This window comes from Orycteropus afer, unplaced genomic scaffold (genome assembly GCF_000298275.1).
Source record: "Orycteropus afer afer isolate SDZICR_OR568_19922 unplaced genomic scaffold, OryAfe1.0 scaffold00038, whole genome shotgun sequence".
NCBI classification, from domain to species: domain Eukaryota; kingdom Metazoa; phylum Chordata; class Mammalia; order Tubulidentata; family Orycteropodidae; genus Orycteropus; species Orycteropus afer.
This window is the reverse complement of record NW_006921625.1, coordinates 5,753,742-5,768,395: the sequence shown is the minus strand read 5'-3', so window position 1 is coordinate 5,768,395 and position 14,654 is coordinate 5,753,742. Positions and strand designations below refer to the sequence as shown.

General features: G+C 46.4%; 1 protein-coding gene across 1 annotated transcript in view; it reads left to right on the top strand.

The window, feature by feature from the left end:
• Positions 1 to 14,654, top strand: part of DOCK1 (dedicator of cytokinesis 1) — a 542,405-nt gene that overhangs the window by 470,530 nt on the left and 57,221 nt on the right. Inside the window, exons 36-38 of the mRNA XM_042780404.1 lie at positions 533 to 573; positions 2,600 to 2,690; positions 6,488 to 6,607. Of these exons, the coding sequence (XP_042636338.1) occupies positions 533 to 573; positions 2,600 to 2,690; positions 6,488 to 6,607 (252 nt within the window). The remainder of the gene's footprint in view (positions 1 to 532; positions 574 to 2,599; positions 2,691 to 6,487; positions 6,608 to 14,654) is intronic.

Here is a 14,654-nt window from a genome sequence, read left to right as displayed (position 1 = left end):
ACATGCCCTGGAGAGAACAATCATGGGAGAAGGAAGGGCTGCTTATCCACAGGGAGATAGCTCAGGGTGCAGAAGAGTATGAAGGGATGGACACTGGGAGGAGGTAACTATGGGGAGGAAGTGGGAGGGGAGCTGCTGCATTGTAAATTTTGGTCAATGACATGAGACAAAGTATATGTGAACTGCTGTATGAAAAGTGAATTTACTCTATAAATCTTCACCCAAATCCTAATTAAAAAAAAAAAAAAAAAGAAAGGCAGAGTAAAAAGGTAGAAAGTATCCAGGTCTTTGTTGATGCTGCTGAATAAGCCAACCAACTTTTTATCGTGTGCAATAATAAATGTCATTCATGTTTAAGTTAAAAAAAAAAAAGAAAGGCTTTGCATTTCGTGTGAATTTGTGATTCAGATCCAAAGAGCTGGGTCCATTTTGATGTGTGTGACTTGAGTTGAAGAACCGTGTGTTCTTAACATGCACTCACTACCCTTTGCGGAACTTGTTTCTAAAACAGGGCTGTCCTTTGATTTTTCAGAATTTCTACAAAGAAATTGAGAGAGAAGAAATGTACATAAGGTATGTGTGCCCCCTTGCTTGTCGGCGCTGTCTGCATGTTTGTTATAATCGCTGTGTGTAACATTTTGGAACCTTGGGATTTTATTTTGCTGAAGCTCTTGATGCTGGTAGATGAGTTGGTGGTGCTTCCAGAGCTGTGATCAGCCCTTGTGTTGTTTGCCCGGATAGATGCAGCCCTTGCATGGGGGGATCGATTTAGCCAACTAGAAGCATGAGCCTTCATGGTTATTTCACAGGGTCTATGTACCCCTCGGTCCACCCATATGGCCCTTTTTTCAGGAAAAGCCAACACTGCAAATTTGAATGTTTCACAGGAAACCACATGATCAAATGAGAAATCTAGTTTTTAAATCTCTTATCAGCAATTGATAAACAAATAGATAGTGCCATCAAGTCAAGTCCAACTCATGGTGACCTTACCTACAGAACCACAAAATGTTCCCTTGACCTGCATCCTCCTCACAGTCACCAGCAAGTTCAAGCCCATTCTTGGGGCTGTTGTGCCAGTCCACCTCACCAGGGCCTCCCTCACCGTCACTGTCTCTCTACGTCATCAAACATGATGCCATCCTCCAGTGACTGATCCTCCTGATGACGTGCCCAAGGCAAGTGAGTTGCACAATCTTCTGTTGTGATCCATAGGGTTTTCATTGGCTAATTTCAAAAGCAGATCACCAGAAGGACACAGGAAAGAGGTAACTGCAGGGAGGAAGTGGGAAGAGATCTGTTACACTATGGGAAATTGCAATCAATGACAGGATACAAAATATATATGAACTGGTATATGGAAAATGAAGTAGCTCTGTAAGCTTTCACCCAAATCACAATAAAAATTAAAAACAAACAAACAAACAAAAAAACCACGTCTATCACCAGGCCTTTCTTCCTCATCTGTCTTAGTCTGGAAGCTCCACTGAGACTTGCCCACAATGGGTGACCTGCTGGTATTTGAAATACCAGTGGCATAACTTCTAGCATCTGACATACTGACAGTCAAGTGATGGTTACTACAAATAGGCAACATAGAAGTTTTTAGTCTACTGTTACTTGACCTGGCATAGTATGCCTGTTTTCTGTCTTTCTCTGACATCAGAAGATGCATCTTTATATTTCTGGCTGGATTTGACTCCTTCACTTGTCTTTTTTAGGAGGATGGGCTGTAATTGAGCTCCTCTCTTTCTTGGCCATTCCTGGAATCACGGGTCAAACGTGTAGCAAGATTACCACTTACGAGACTAGGACAAGCATACAATCATGTGGCCTTAGTATTTAATGATGCACTTACTACATCTAAAGTAATTTCTAACTTTTTTTCATTTCTTAGAGTTTTTACTTTCACCTTAACAAAAAATAAAAAATAAAAAGCCATATCAATGTAGGAAACTCCAGCGAAGCAATCAGTTGGCTTCTTTCATCCAAAATGTAGGTGGTTTTCTTTCTTCATGGCAAAGAAATTCTTTTGATCACATTCTCTGTGATCATTGAAGTTCTTTATTCTTGTGGATTTTTATTTTTATGGATTTTTTTTTTTTGTGTATGTGGTGCTTATACTGTTGCATTTCTAAAAAATGTTATTGTGCTAAAGTATCTATAACATAAAATTTTCCATCTGAACCATTTTTAAGTGAACAGAGGGACTTTTTTTGCAGTCAGATGCAATAGAATTGTAGGAAATCATAATCAAACATTGTGCTGTCTTATTTCAAGTATTTGAGGAAAACTCTGGAAATGATGAGAAGGAATGAGAAGATGTGGAAGAAAATTCTCCTTGCATCAGCTTCGTGTTTTGTTTTGTTTTCTCTGAAAGGCAAGGGGCTACATTTTGTAAGTTATCATGTGTTATTGCTGTTGCCTTTTCCAAGTGCTTTCTCCATGGCACGTTTCAAGGCAGCATGAATCATGCACACACTGTGCAAAGGGAAGTGCAGCTGTGATTTGCTATGACGGCTGGACCTTAGCTCTTGCCGTCCTCGACACAAATTATTCTGTGACATTTTAGGCACGTGCCTCTATTTTATCGTCCCAGGTATTTGTACAAGCTGTGTGACCTGCACAAAGAGTGTGACAACTACACCGAAGCAGCTTATACTTTGCTTCTCCACGCAAAGCTTCTTAAGGTAACAAAGATCACTGTGTACTCTGACGACCCTGCCATTCTATGTTCTGCGATTATTGATATTGTCACTTTTTATAACAAATCTTAGCAAACCTACCAGTGAAGATTTTGTGGACATTGACTAAATGCACTGACATAAACAGAAGCATTTAGGAAGTACTGTGGCTATGGAGCCAGCCTTTCTGGATGCAGATTTAACAAGATGTCACAACCAGCTATCACTAAGCATCATAAACACCAACCATGGAGCTGTTGGCTCGTAGGCAGTCAGAGAGATTGCAATTCCTGTTTTCATGCCAACTGGACATAGTAATGGTGGGAAACAGCAGTAACAGGGAATTTTGGTGGTGGAGCGACTAAGCGATAGGAGGAGGTATACCTCTGATTTTCCTAGCCCAGAGTGTAGAAACCAGATCCCGACTCCCTCGGTTCCCATGGAGACCTCCTGCTGGTGTTCTCGGCCTCATCCTTCTGGACAGAGTTGCTCCTGAGCACAGGTCTGGTATGACCACTCAGCTCCAGAGGCCTTTGGCTAAGCAGATGGCTTTAGCCATTGGCTTTAGGTTGTCATTGATATTCACCCCCTCCTCCATGTCTAGTGCCAGCAGAAGTCATCCATAGTGGCCTCTCGGTAACTCACTGGATGTGGGCGGGTGGGTGACTGGATGGATGAATGGATGGATATGTGGATTGGTGGGTGGACAGATGGACTGGCAGACAGATGGATGAATGAATATGTGGGTGGGTGGGTGAATGGACAGATGGATGGGTAGATGGAGGAATTGATACCCAACTTCTACTTTTAAATTTTAAAACTTCAGCAAGTCATTAGATTATCTCTCTCATGATAGCCTTAAAAATAATCTGAAGAATCTTGAACTGAATAAACTAAACAGTCATGAGAATCACATTTAGTTGTTCATTCTGGGACTCATGTTTCCAAACCCAAACCAGCACCCAGAGCACAAAATGAGAGAAGTTAAGAGTGTGTCATATGAGGCAATGAAACTCTGGTGAGAGTATCTCGGGCTTTGGCCTGATTCTGAAACTTCCCATCGCGTCTATGACACAGGTGTAGCAAGGCTGCACCAGGGACATGTACCTCGGCCTGAACACAGAGGAGCCCATTACCCAGGAAGCACGGGGTGGGTCCGTGAACGCTGGATGCCTTGTCAGTAGTCCTTCGGAGGCTGGCTGCGGGAGAACCCCTTTGGCCTGTGAACTATAAAGTTCTCCAAAGGCATATAATTTACAGAGACAAGGATTTCTGATGGGGCATCTGGCACCAGCCTTCATGCTGTGAATTCTGATGGCCTGCATTTGCTAGACACCCCAATTTCAGTAACAGGTATTTTTGCAAATGTGGAGCTAATTATTTTACATCAGGGAAATTAAAATGGAGTTGACAAAGTGCTTGCTCACTCTTAGGCTGTCTCTCATAGAACATAAACTTTTATGTGAGCCTGCATCTGCGAAACATGCATATGTGTGTAAACATATCATTTGTTTAATCATTGGATTGATGGGGTGCTGATGGGCTTGTCACAAACCGCGTGATGGTTTGTTTCACAGCCAGATCCATAGGCCCAGTTGCATGATCATTTCCGCTGGGGCTCTACACTTCCCAGTTAGGTGGAAAAGGCTACAGAGTCTCCCCATATCTTTTACATCATCTCATTTCACAATTTTTCCTAAATGTGTTTGGATATGGCTATAAATGTGAATTCACGCTTCTTAATCAACTAACTAAAGAATATGATTTGTATTACTGGAAAGATTCTTTCTTCAATTTGACAAATCTAGTTCTTTAGCTTAAGAATCCAGTGTTGTCGTTGTTGTTGTTGTTATGTGCCATTGAGTTGGACCCAACTCATAGTGACCCCTCTTTGGGTTTCATAGGCAGTGTCACTACGGAAGTAGATTGCTCAACCTTCCTTCTAAGGAGTGGCTGGTGGGTTTGAACCACCAGCCTTCTGGTTAGCAGTCAAGTGCCTTAGGCACTATGCTACCAGAACGCCAGTAGAATCTTTTCTGGGGAAGAGAATTTTTGAAGCAATAAGAGCCTTAAGAGCCTTGTCTTCAGCCCAGCTACCAGTGAATGGAATCTCAGTGCTGCAGTGGGATTCTGGGGAGTTGTGCTCCCCTTTGATAGCTAAAAGAAACAAGGGTGGTGAGTATAAACTCCAAGAAGGCCATTTGAGGACTGAACTTTCTTGTTCAGATTATTTTATTCTAGTTAACATTTCAGAATCATCTAAAATTTTATTTGGGTTCCTCCCCAATAAAAGTAGTAACCTAGCTGTGTTGTGAAAACTCCACAATTGTCCCTTCCAGGTGTGGGCACAGGCCAGGCCAATTTGAAGGCAAAAGACCTTACGGGCTGATGAAAGGTCTTGTACTTCTCCCCAGCCTTCCGGGAAGTAGGAAGCCATTCTGGCCCTGTGCTATGCACCCTGTTCCTTGGAGCCCCAGGGGTCAGTGAGAGTGGTCCCAGGCCCTTCTGGGCTGGAGCAGATGGGGAGGGTGTGCGGAGACAGCAAGACTATTACAGAGGCCTCTCTGAGTTTCCCCTCCCTCTGGCTGTGCACTCAGCGTGCCTCCCTGTCTTCTGTGCCCCGTTGGTCCAGGCTTTGTACTCCCTGAGTCCGTCTGATAAGCAAGCTCGTTCTCCTCCCATTTGTCAGGCCCTCCCCAAAATGTGCACCACAGCTGGTCCGGATGTGGCCTGACCAGCTCCTAGGCCAGTGGGGTATCCCTCTTCACCGCCCCCACCCTTGGCTGGAGACCCTCCTACGGTCCAGGGCCTGACATGCTTTCTCTGACACCCTCACTGTCCTGTCTAAGTCAGGTCCGCCTCTTTCTCCTAAGTCCATCTGATAAGCGAACTCATTCCCATGGTTTCTTCCAGCAAACCTCGCTAGGCCTCCCCATCTGAAATCACGCCCCCACCCCTATGTACCATGAAGTCTGCTTTGTAGTAGTTTGCCTATCATATACCTCCAGGCTACAGCAGCACTCTCTCTGGAGAGAGGTCTTTGGCTTATTTTAGCCTAGTGTCTGACACATAGTAGGTCCTCACCAAAGAGTTGTTGACTTGTGTTGAACTCTATACTTAAAGCCGCTGATTTGTTGAGTCTAATGCAGGACTTGGGATATTTTGTCTGTTACATGAGCTTGCCTTCACTTTGGCATTTCTGCCCAGCTTCTGGAGACCTTTCTCCATCTTTGGTTCAGGCAACAACTCTACCAATGCATCCCCTTGCCCTTACTTGGCTGCAACTCTGTGCCAGGCACCAGACTTGGGCTGCAGGTACAAAGCCATCTCCCTGTTTTTGAGAAGCTTGAAACCCTGTCAGTTCCTTTGTAGAATAAATGTGATCTGTGTATCTTTTCTGCTGTTCGTCAAAACATTAAGCAACACAGAACCAAGACTATCACAAATCACCCAGTTCATAATCTGTGCCCGAATTCAGTGGGGCGCTCCCAGACAGCTGGCTGACTGTGCTAGTCAAGGTCTGTCGGGTCTCCCTCTGTAGGAATCAGCACCAGGCTCGCCGCCCTCTTGTCTGTGGCTCCTCTTGGGCCCTTCAGACAGAGGTCGGCCCTTGCATCTCCTGGCCCCATCAGCCTGATGACAGTAGCCCTATGTGCCCAGGACCATGGCTCGCACACATGTACCCCCTGTGAGCATGTGTGCACTCGCTGAGGAGTGCACGCTGCAGTCTGAACCTCAGGGCCAGCAAACCCGTCACTGGACATCCCTCCCCACAGTACCACTCACGCTTCACTTTTCCTCAGTGGTCGGAGGATGTGTGTGCTGCCCACCTCACCCAGCGGGACGGCTACCAGGCGACCACACAGGGACAGTTGAAGGAGCAGCTATACCAGGAGATCATCCACTACTTCGACAGAGGCAAGGTGAGGCAGGCAGCAATGATGCCATTTCTCCTGTTTTTCTCTCTCTGTGCACCGACCTCCAGTGTTGCACACCCACTTGGTTAATAATACCTGACTTTTGTGGGACTAGAAGTTTGTTACAGATTGTGTGTTGGGATGTTTTATGCATGCTCCTCCAGCTTGCATTTAAGAGTAGAACTGGTAAGAAAAGGAATCAGCAGTCCTTTCCTAGGTGCACTGGCTGAAAGCAAGGACTGAAAAGGGAATGTGTAGGGTCCCTACGAGGGAGCACCAAGCCACGGCTCCCAGTTGGAGGTGTTTCTGGGCACATACTCCTTGGAAGGCTTTCGTTTTTCTGTGTCACAGGAAAACTAACTCAACAGTAGGACAGGTGTGGCTCCACTGCTGCTTCTGAATTAACAGCTTCATGCCAAATTATTAAACATTCATTTGATGTCAGCTGAAAGAAACCGGTCACCATTTTCATCAGCAGTTGTAAATCTCATCACTCTCGGTCTTGGGGTGCGTGCAGACAGTAACTAAAAAAGGAGCTCTGGTGGTGTAGTGCCTAAGGCATTTGACGGCTTACCAGAAGGTTGATGATTCAAACCCACCAGCCACTCCACAGAAGGAAGACTGGGCAATCTACTTCCGTAAAGATTTACCACATCAGAAACCTGGAGAGGGTTGCTATGAGTTGGAATCAACATGATAGCAGCGAGTTTGGTTTTTTTTTTTGGTTCCACATGTTCTTAGAAACTGTCACCCAAGTGACTTTGGAACTGTCGGTGGCTGCGTTAGGATTATTTCAGGGCCTGCTTTGTAGTTCACTTTGCATGGAGTGAGCCAACAGACTGCATGGCAGCACCTAACCCAGGCTGGAGAGGTGAGCGTCCCTTCCTGTGGCTGGGGACATGAACCAGACCCTATGGGAAATGGTGGCTATGAGTAGAGTCCTGTGGTCACAGGTTCCGGGACTGCCTAACATTTGATGTGAGGGACCATGTGTGTTTTGTCTGTTCCCTGTTGCCTTTGACTTGTGAAACAGAAACCCCAGCGCCACATGAGATCCCACGGCCAGTTAAAGGCCCTGGATGCAAGGATCAGAAATGCTCTGTGGGCGATCCCAGGCCTGCCAAAGAATGAAACAGATTTCCTTGTAGAAATGAGGAACTTTGACAATTACAGCCAAACTCCATGGTCATTAGCTCAGTGTGGCATCTTACTTCTCAGCAAATGGCTAAAGGAATGGAGCAGAGCAGTCAGCCATTCCTTTCCCACGTGGCTTCAGGGCTTGATTGTATTCTAGAGAAAGAGAGCAGGTGGCATGGGGTGTGCAGAGCCCAAGACAGGGACCCCAGGAAGCCCAAGGATCAGAGGTCATTAGGGACTGAGGAAACGCATGCCCTTGTGAGGGGGCTGGTGGCTGCCTTGTGAGTGGTCATTGCTCTTGTCTCCTGCTGCTGGCACGGCCTAATGGCTCTGGCCTCTCTGAGCACGTATCATCCCCAGGCTCCCACTCTGGCTTTCCTCTTCCGGTCACACTGCTCCTGAGGTCCATCAAATGCACCAACCCCATCCTGTTTCATCCTGCTTGGGCTGGTTCCTTCTGTCTCAGCTCACACTGCCTCTTCTCCAACCGCCTAAACGTCCTCTTTTTCTTTATAACACTTTCGACCATTTACAATTTGATCTGCATGTCTACTTGTTTGGCATATCCCCAATTAGGTGTAAGCTCTGTGAAGCTAGAGGCCAACGTTTATTCACCACAGCAATGTATTCTCTTTCAGTTCTGAAGGCAAGACGTCTGAGATCAAGGTGTCACCAAGGCCACACTCTCTGAAGGCTCTAGGGGAAGAGATTTCCTTACCTCTCGCAGCTTCTCCTGGCCTTGGTGTTCCTTGGCTTGTATATACATCACTCCAGTCTCTGCCTCTGGCTTCCCATGACCAGCTTCCCTCTGTGTCTGTCTCTGGGTCTCTTCTCTTTTATCAGACACCTCTCAGATACCGTTAGGACCCACCCTACTCAAGCAGGACCTTATGTTAATGGATAACATCTTCAAAGACCCTGATGCCCAACAAGGTCACCTTCACAATTGCTGGGAGTGCAGACTTCAACACACCTTCTTGAGGAGGGGACACAGTTCAACCCATACCATACCATCTGCCATCACTCAGAGAGTCCCTGACGTTCCTTATGTGGGCATGTTTGTTCCATTTGGGTCTGACCTTGCCCCCGAGCCTCTGAGAGGGCAAGGCACCTGGCTGATGCTATGACTCCCAGGCTTCTCAGCCCCTGGCTGGCACAGATCCGGGTGTATCAGTTCTGCCATGCGTCGGGCCCTTAGGGCATCTGCTGTGCTGCAGTGCCATGCATGTCTCTGGCATGAGTCTGATGCTAACCACAGACATGGTCTCGACCACACCAAGACAGATCTATTATACATGACCGTCTCCAGTCAGCTGATGACAGCAGCTTACTGGGTGAGTGACAAGCAGGCAGAGACATAGGAGACCTCAGGCACTGACGGAACTTACTGAATGGATGGCACTGCCTTCCCAGCGTTTCCCTGTAGCACTTAACCCATGAGGGCTTCTTTGATTTGATTTCACACTTATACCTACTCCTCACTTACTGACTATCTTATTATCTGATGTTTCACATTTATGATAATAGTAAAAAAATCTATTTTGTGCATTAACGATGTATGCCTGGTGCAAGGTGAGGGTAATGCTGGCTGTCATAGTTAAGGTTGTGTGTCAGCTTGAGTGGGCCATAACTCTCTGTGGGTTGGATGGAATTTGACAGTTACATAATGACACAGTCATTCTCCATTTTGTGACCCAATGTGGTCATCCTCCATTGTTGCATAACAACCTTATCTTTGGAACCTAACCTTGTTGGTCAGGGAAATTAATTTTAGGGAAAGCAATTGTATTTCTGCTTCTTACAATCAATCAGTAGTTCAGCTTAATCCCTAAAGAATGTCTGCCTTGAGCATTGGGCTTTTCTAAGATCTCTGTGGGATCAACATGACAATAGCAACTCGAAAGACTAGATAGAAATCTTAGGGGCAGTGAGTTTATGTGAACAGGGGATGGACAACTCAGAAAAGGAGGACATAAAGAATGATGATGTGGGGATGTCTGATTTCACAAGGGAAAGAGGGACCACTGGTGTCAGCCCAGGGCTGATTGCTGTGAGGCAGAGATCAGACATGTCTCCATCTTCCAACCATTCACCAGTTCCAACACCAGCCATCTTCCCACAGCACTCCCTACTTCTCTGCTGGGTTCAGTAATTCATTACAGGAGCCATACAAAACTCACAGACCATACTCACAGTTATTAGGGAAGTAACAGGTTATAGGAGCCCTAGTGGCACAGTGGTTAAGCTCTGGGCTGCTAACAAGGTCTGTGGCTTGAACCCACCAGCCACTCTGTGAAAATGGTGTGGCAGTGTGCTTCCCTAAAGATTACAGCCAGGAAAATCCTATGCAGCACTTCTGCTCTGTTCTGTGGACTTGCTATACATGGGAATTGACTCAATGGCAATAGGTTTGGGTTAGGTTTGGGAGCAGGTTACAATTCAGGATCAAGAATGACGCAGGACACAGTTCTTCATTCAGGACAGCTTCTCAGCCAGGCCCATAGACAGGCCTCTCTCTGGCCCTTGGGCTCTCAGCCCCTTGGCCCAACCTCTGCTCTGCTCAGGCAAGTGTTACAAAGATATTTAACTCCACCAGTCAGTGCCCAGGGGCACCCCACTCCATCAGTGAGCTTTGGCTCAGCTCTCTCACTCTGTGGGTCAGTGCACCTAGCTCTGTCAAGTGCCCAGAGTCACCCCACTCTGCCAGGCAGCCTCCTGCCCGAAGGCGCTCAGCTCTCTTGCTCTGAGGCTCAACACACCCACCACAGCCACCTCACTTTGTGGCCAGCAGGCCCACCGCCCCGTCTCGCTGGGCTCCTGTTTGGCTGCTACCATTTTTCTGCGGCTGCGTCTTGCCGTCTTGCACTGTCTATGTTACAGCTTTTCTCTGTGTCTTCTGGGTTTAGGAGGTTCTCAGTTTAGGGACCCTGGGTCCAAAGGACACACTCTGCTGCCCCTTTCTTATTCTTAGTGGTAGTGAGCTCCCTCCTTCCCACTTCTGGGATGCCTCATGCTTGAAGCCTCACGGGATGGTAAACTGACCAATCCCCTTTTTAAAGTTTCATGCACCTCATTTGCAGGGTCCTACCTGCACAATTATACCTCACATCTTATTTATATTACTAATAAACTGTCCAATCCCCTTAGTGGGCCACAAGCACCTTATTTGCAGAGTCCCACACAATCTTTTGGTGGGAGTTATAAGACCATGGCCGGAAAGGTCATATTAAGTGATTCAGTGCAACAAAGAAAGTGAGAATGGTTTCACAACTTGAAGAAAATAATCGGTGTCACTGCATGGCACATGTGGAAACTGTTGACTGGGTATATGTTTTGCTATGTGTTGGCCTAGTGCCTAAGGCATTTTACTGCTAACCAGAAGGCTAGTGGTTCAAACCCACCAGCCACTCCTCAGAAGGAAGGTTGGGCAATCTAATTCCGTAGTGATACTGCCTCGGAAACCCAAGGAGGGGTCGCTATGAGTCGGATCCAGCTCGACAGCAGTGGGTTTGGTATTTTTGGTTTTATTCTCAAAAACTAACTAACAAACTAAATAAATAAAAATTTGTTCTATAATGCAGTACGGTAAGGGACTTAATACCACAGTTGAGCTTTAAGATCAGTGATTACTGGAGAACACAAGATTATAAAATTGGAACTAAATGGTGCTTCAGTCTGGCATCCCTATGACAGGTATAGAATCATTGTTACAGGCAGTTGTCTTGTGGCCCATTTCCTTATGTAATTAAGGGAATTGTCATTATATTCTTACTGTGTGGCAGGCTTACACATCCTGGAGCTAATCCACTCTTTGATGTTTATCTAGTGTCTCAGGGTTCTGCAGAGGAATAGAACCAGTGTATGTATTGGTCCAATCCACAGCTGATCATGGGAAGGCACGGGACTGGGCAGTGTTTTATCCCATCATGCACGGGCCACAGGAGTCAGGGGCTGACCCAACAGCCGCTGACAGTACGCATTACGTTTATATATACACATGTATGTGGTATATCTGTATTAACAGCGATCGGGAGAAAATTATCACAAGAAACTGGCTCATGCTGTTGTCGGGGGCTGGCAAGTCCAGAATCCATAGGTCAGGCAGCGGGTGGAGATTCCCACAGGCTGGTGTCCTTTAATCCATAGGTCAGCTGAGGGAGGAGGGCAGAGCGAGAGATTTTGGGGAAAATGTTTCTTTGTTGCCTGGATGCAGAATGCACTCTGGGCAGACTCCCTTCTTGCTCCTAAGGCCTCCCCTGGCTTTGATGAGGCCCGCACGGGCCGTGGAGGCTCATAGGCTGTACTTGAGGCCAACGGAGTTAGTGCCAATGGCTTCACGTTGGCCATGAGACGGTGTCTGCTGCACATCTGGGCACCACAGCCCAGCCCTGGGAGGAAGGAGGCTTGCAGGCAGCCAGGCAGGCTTGTCTCGGGAAACCTGGAGAGGTCTTTCGGCACACTGGGTGTCTGGGGGTGCCGGGAGAGCAGGCTAGGGGCGGAGGGGTTGAGGACCGACCCGGTGACATGAAGGTGTCTCTCCCTCTGTGCTTGGAAACGGGCAGAGCTGAGCAGCTTTGCTGCTGCTTTCTGTTGGACTCTCCGAGTTTTGAGTCGTGTTCTGTTATCTTCTTGTGTTTCTCGCCCACGAAATTGCTCTTCTGTTTCTGCTTTTCCTCCATTTACAAAGTTTTGAGTGTCCTTCAGCTTAGCTCTTGGCCCTTTAATCTTCCCCTTTCTCTACACAGACCAGGTTCCCATCCGTCTCCCTTTGTGTGCTCTCGCGTTTCTTCCTCCGTGCTAGTAATTAGCCCTTGCTCCTTTCACGCTCCATTTTTACCACCCGTCTCAGCCTCCTCCTGAAAGCCTTCTGTTCAGCTTCAGTATGGCAGACAAGCACTCTTTTTTGAAGATACTCAGAATTGTCTGTCTTATTGTGTTTGGTTGAGGCCTAATAATTTTCAATAAAGCCCTTAATCCCAGCACTTCACTGGAAATTACCGGGCTTCTCTGTGGTGCATGAGGGTTGAAAATAGAAGGCTGGTCGGGCGACGATTTAGTCAGAGCAAAGGAGTCTGTATTAACCAATGCAAAGCCACCTTGGAAATCAAGAGACAACCTGGCAGCCAGTGGCCTCATAAAAGAGGTATGCGGCCCAGGGGCCAGGGGTGGTGACACCACAGTGATTGTCTAAAATGTTCTGTGCAGAGTTTCAGCAGAAATGCATTATTTTGTATAAAAATATCCCTGTAGTTAGTTATGACACCAACAACGTTTTTGGTAAGTCAGTGGATACACAAGGCTGAAACTCTGTGCTCATTTCCTTTTGGAACCTTCTGATGCACTCTGGCCAGGCCTGTCATTCTCACCAATCACAGTGACGCTTCACATCACACGGTTTTGCCTGCACGTGCTACAAGCACGCACTGCTGCTTCCGTTCCTGCCGGTGTTTTTATACTTGCCAATTTTGTCAAATTTTCTGCTGTTTCAGCTACGATATGTGGCATAGTGCCTAAGTCATTGACTGCTAACCAAAAGGCTGGCAGTTCAAACCCACCAGCCACTCCTCTGAAGGAAGGCTGGGCAATCTACTTCCGTAGTGATATGGCCTCAGAAACCCCAGGAGGGGTCGCTATGAGTCTGATCTGACTCGACGGCAGTGAGTTTGGTTTTTCCGTTTAGTATTTGTGAGCCTGTATCAGTCACTTTGTTGAGAATGAAGTAGTTAAAGGAAAAGAAGGAGAAGAATCCAAAACCACTTTCCACTCAGTTTTATTAATAATGTTATAATGAATGATGCTGTAACTCATACAGAAAGATTTTACAAAATAATGTTGTTAATATTCATATCATCTAATAAATATTACATTTAAGCAGCTCAGAACTCAATCACATATTATTCTATGATTAAAGTTGATAATAAACTTTACTGAGGGTTCTGTGGGATCTGGGAGGAGGTCGGGGGTGAGAGTGACACCCTGAGTTACTGCACTAGATGACACCCACCCTAGTGATGCCACTGCTGGCAGTGTTGAGGGGAAAAATAACAAACACTGCCATCAAGTCCAATTCAGCTCATAAGGACCCTAGAGGGCAGAGCAGAACTGCCCTATAGTAAGTAACCAAACTCATGTCCAGTCTGTCACAGGCATAGGAGTGATTATTACTTCTTTGGGGGGATGGAGGAGGTGATGTTTAAACCGGTTCTTAAAGAGTGAGGTAGAGTTTCTTCCCAAGGCTATAAATCTTAACAGAAGTAGACTGCCTCATCTTTCTCCCATGGAGCAGCTGGTGGGTTTGAACTGTTGACCTCTGGGTTAGCAGCCAGTGCTTTACCCACAGCGCCACCAGAGTTCCTACCATTGAAAAAGATGGTATGTAATTTATACATCAAGTGATGTATGAAGCTCTGTCACTATCTTCAACTGGAGCTGTTTTCTTTTCCCTTAAAATAACCTCGCCCGACAAAGTTCACACTTTGCCTCACACCGAAGTTTTAAAAAAGCGATGTCTTGCATCATCATGTGAACTAAAAATAGGAGTTTGGTAGCAAGTTTCCATTTTTGGTGAGCTGGTTGGATTTCTTTTCTAAGTATTTGGGGTGAAATTTTCTCATCCTATGATTTGCCTTTAAAAATGAAATTGTTATTAAGAGGAATTGCAGGTACAAACATTACGAAGTCCTCTTAGGCGTTTATTCTTGGCATTTCTAAAATTGAAGATCCTCGTGGGGCAGTTTAAGCATAGGTACTGAAACAAAGCGGGCTTGTGCTTACTCACTGATCTGCACTGAGCACTTTCCCTTCTTACCCTCCCGAGAGGGACTGGGTCTCTGGGAGCAAGGTAAGCACGGGCGGGCTTGTGCTTACTCACTGAACTGCACTGAACACTTTCCCTTGTTACCCTCCCGAGAGGGAC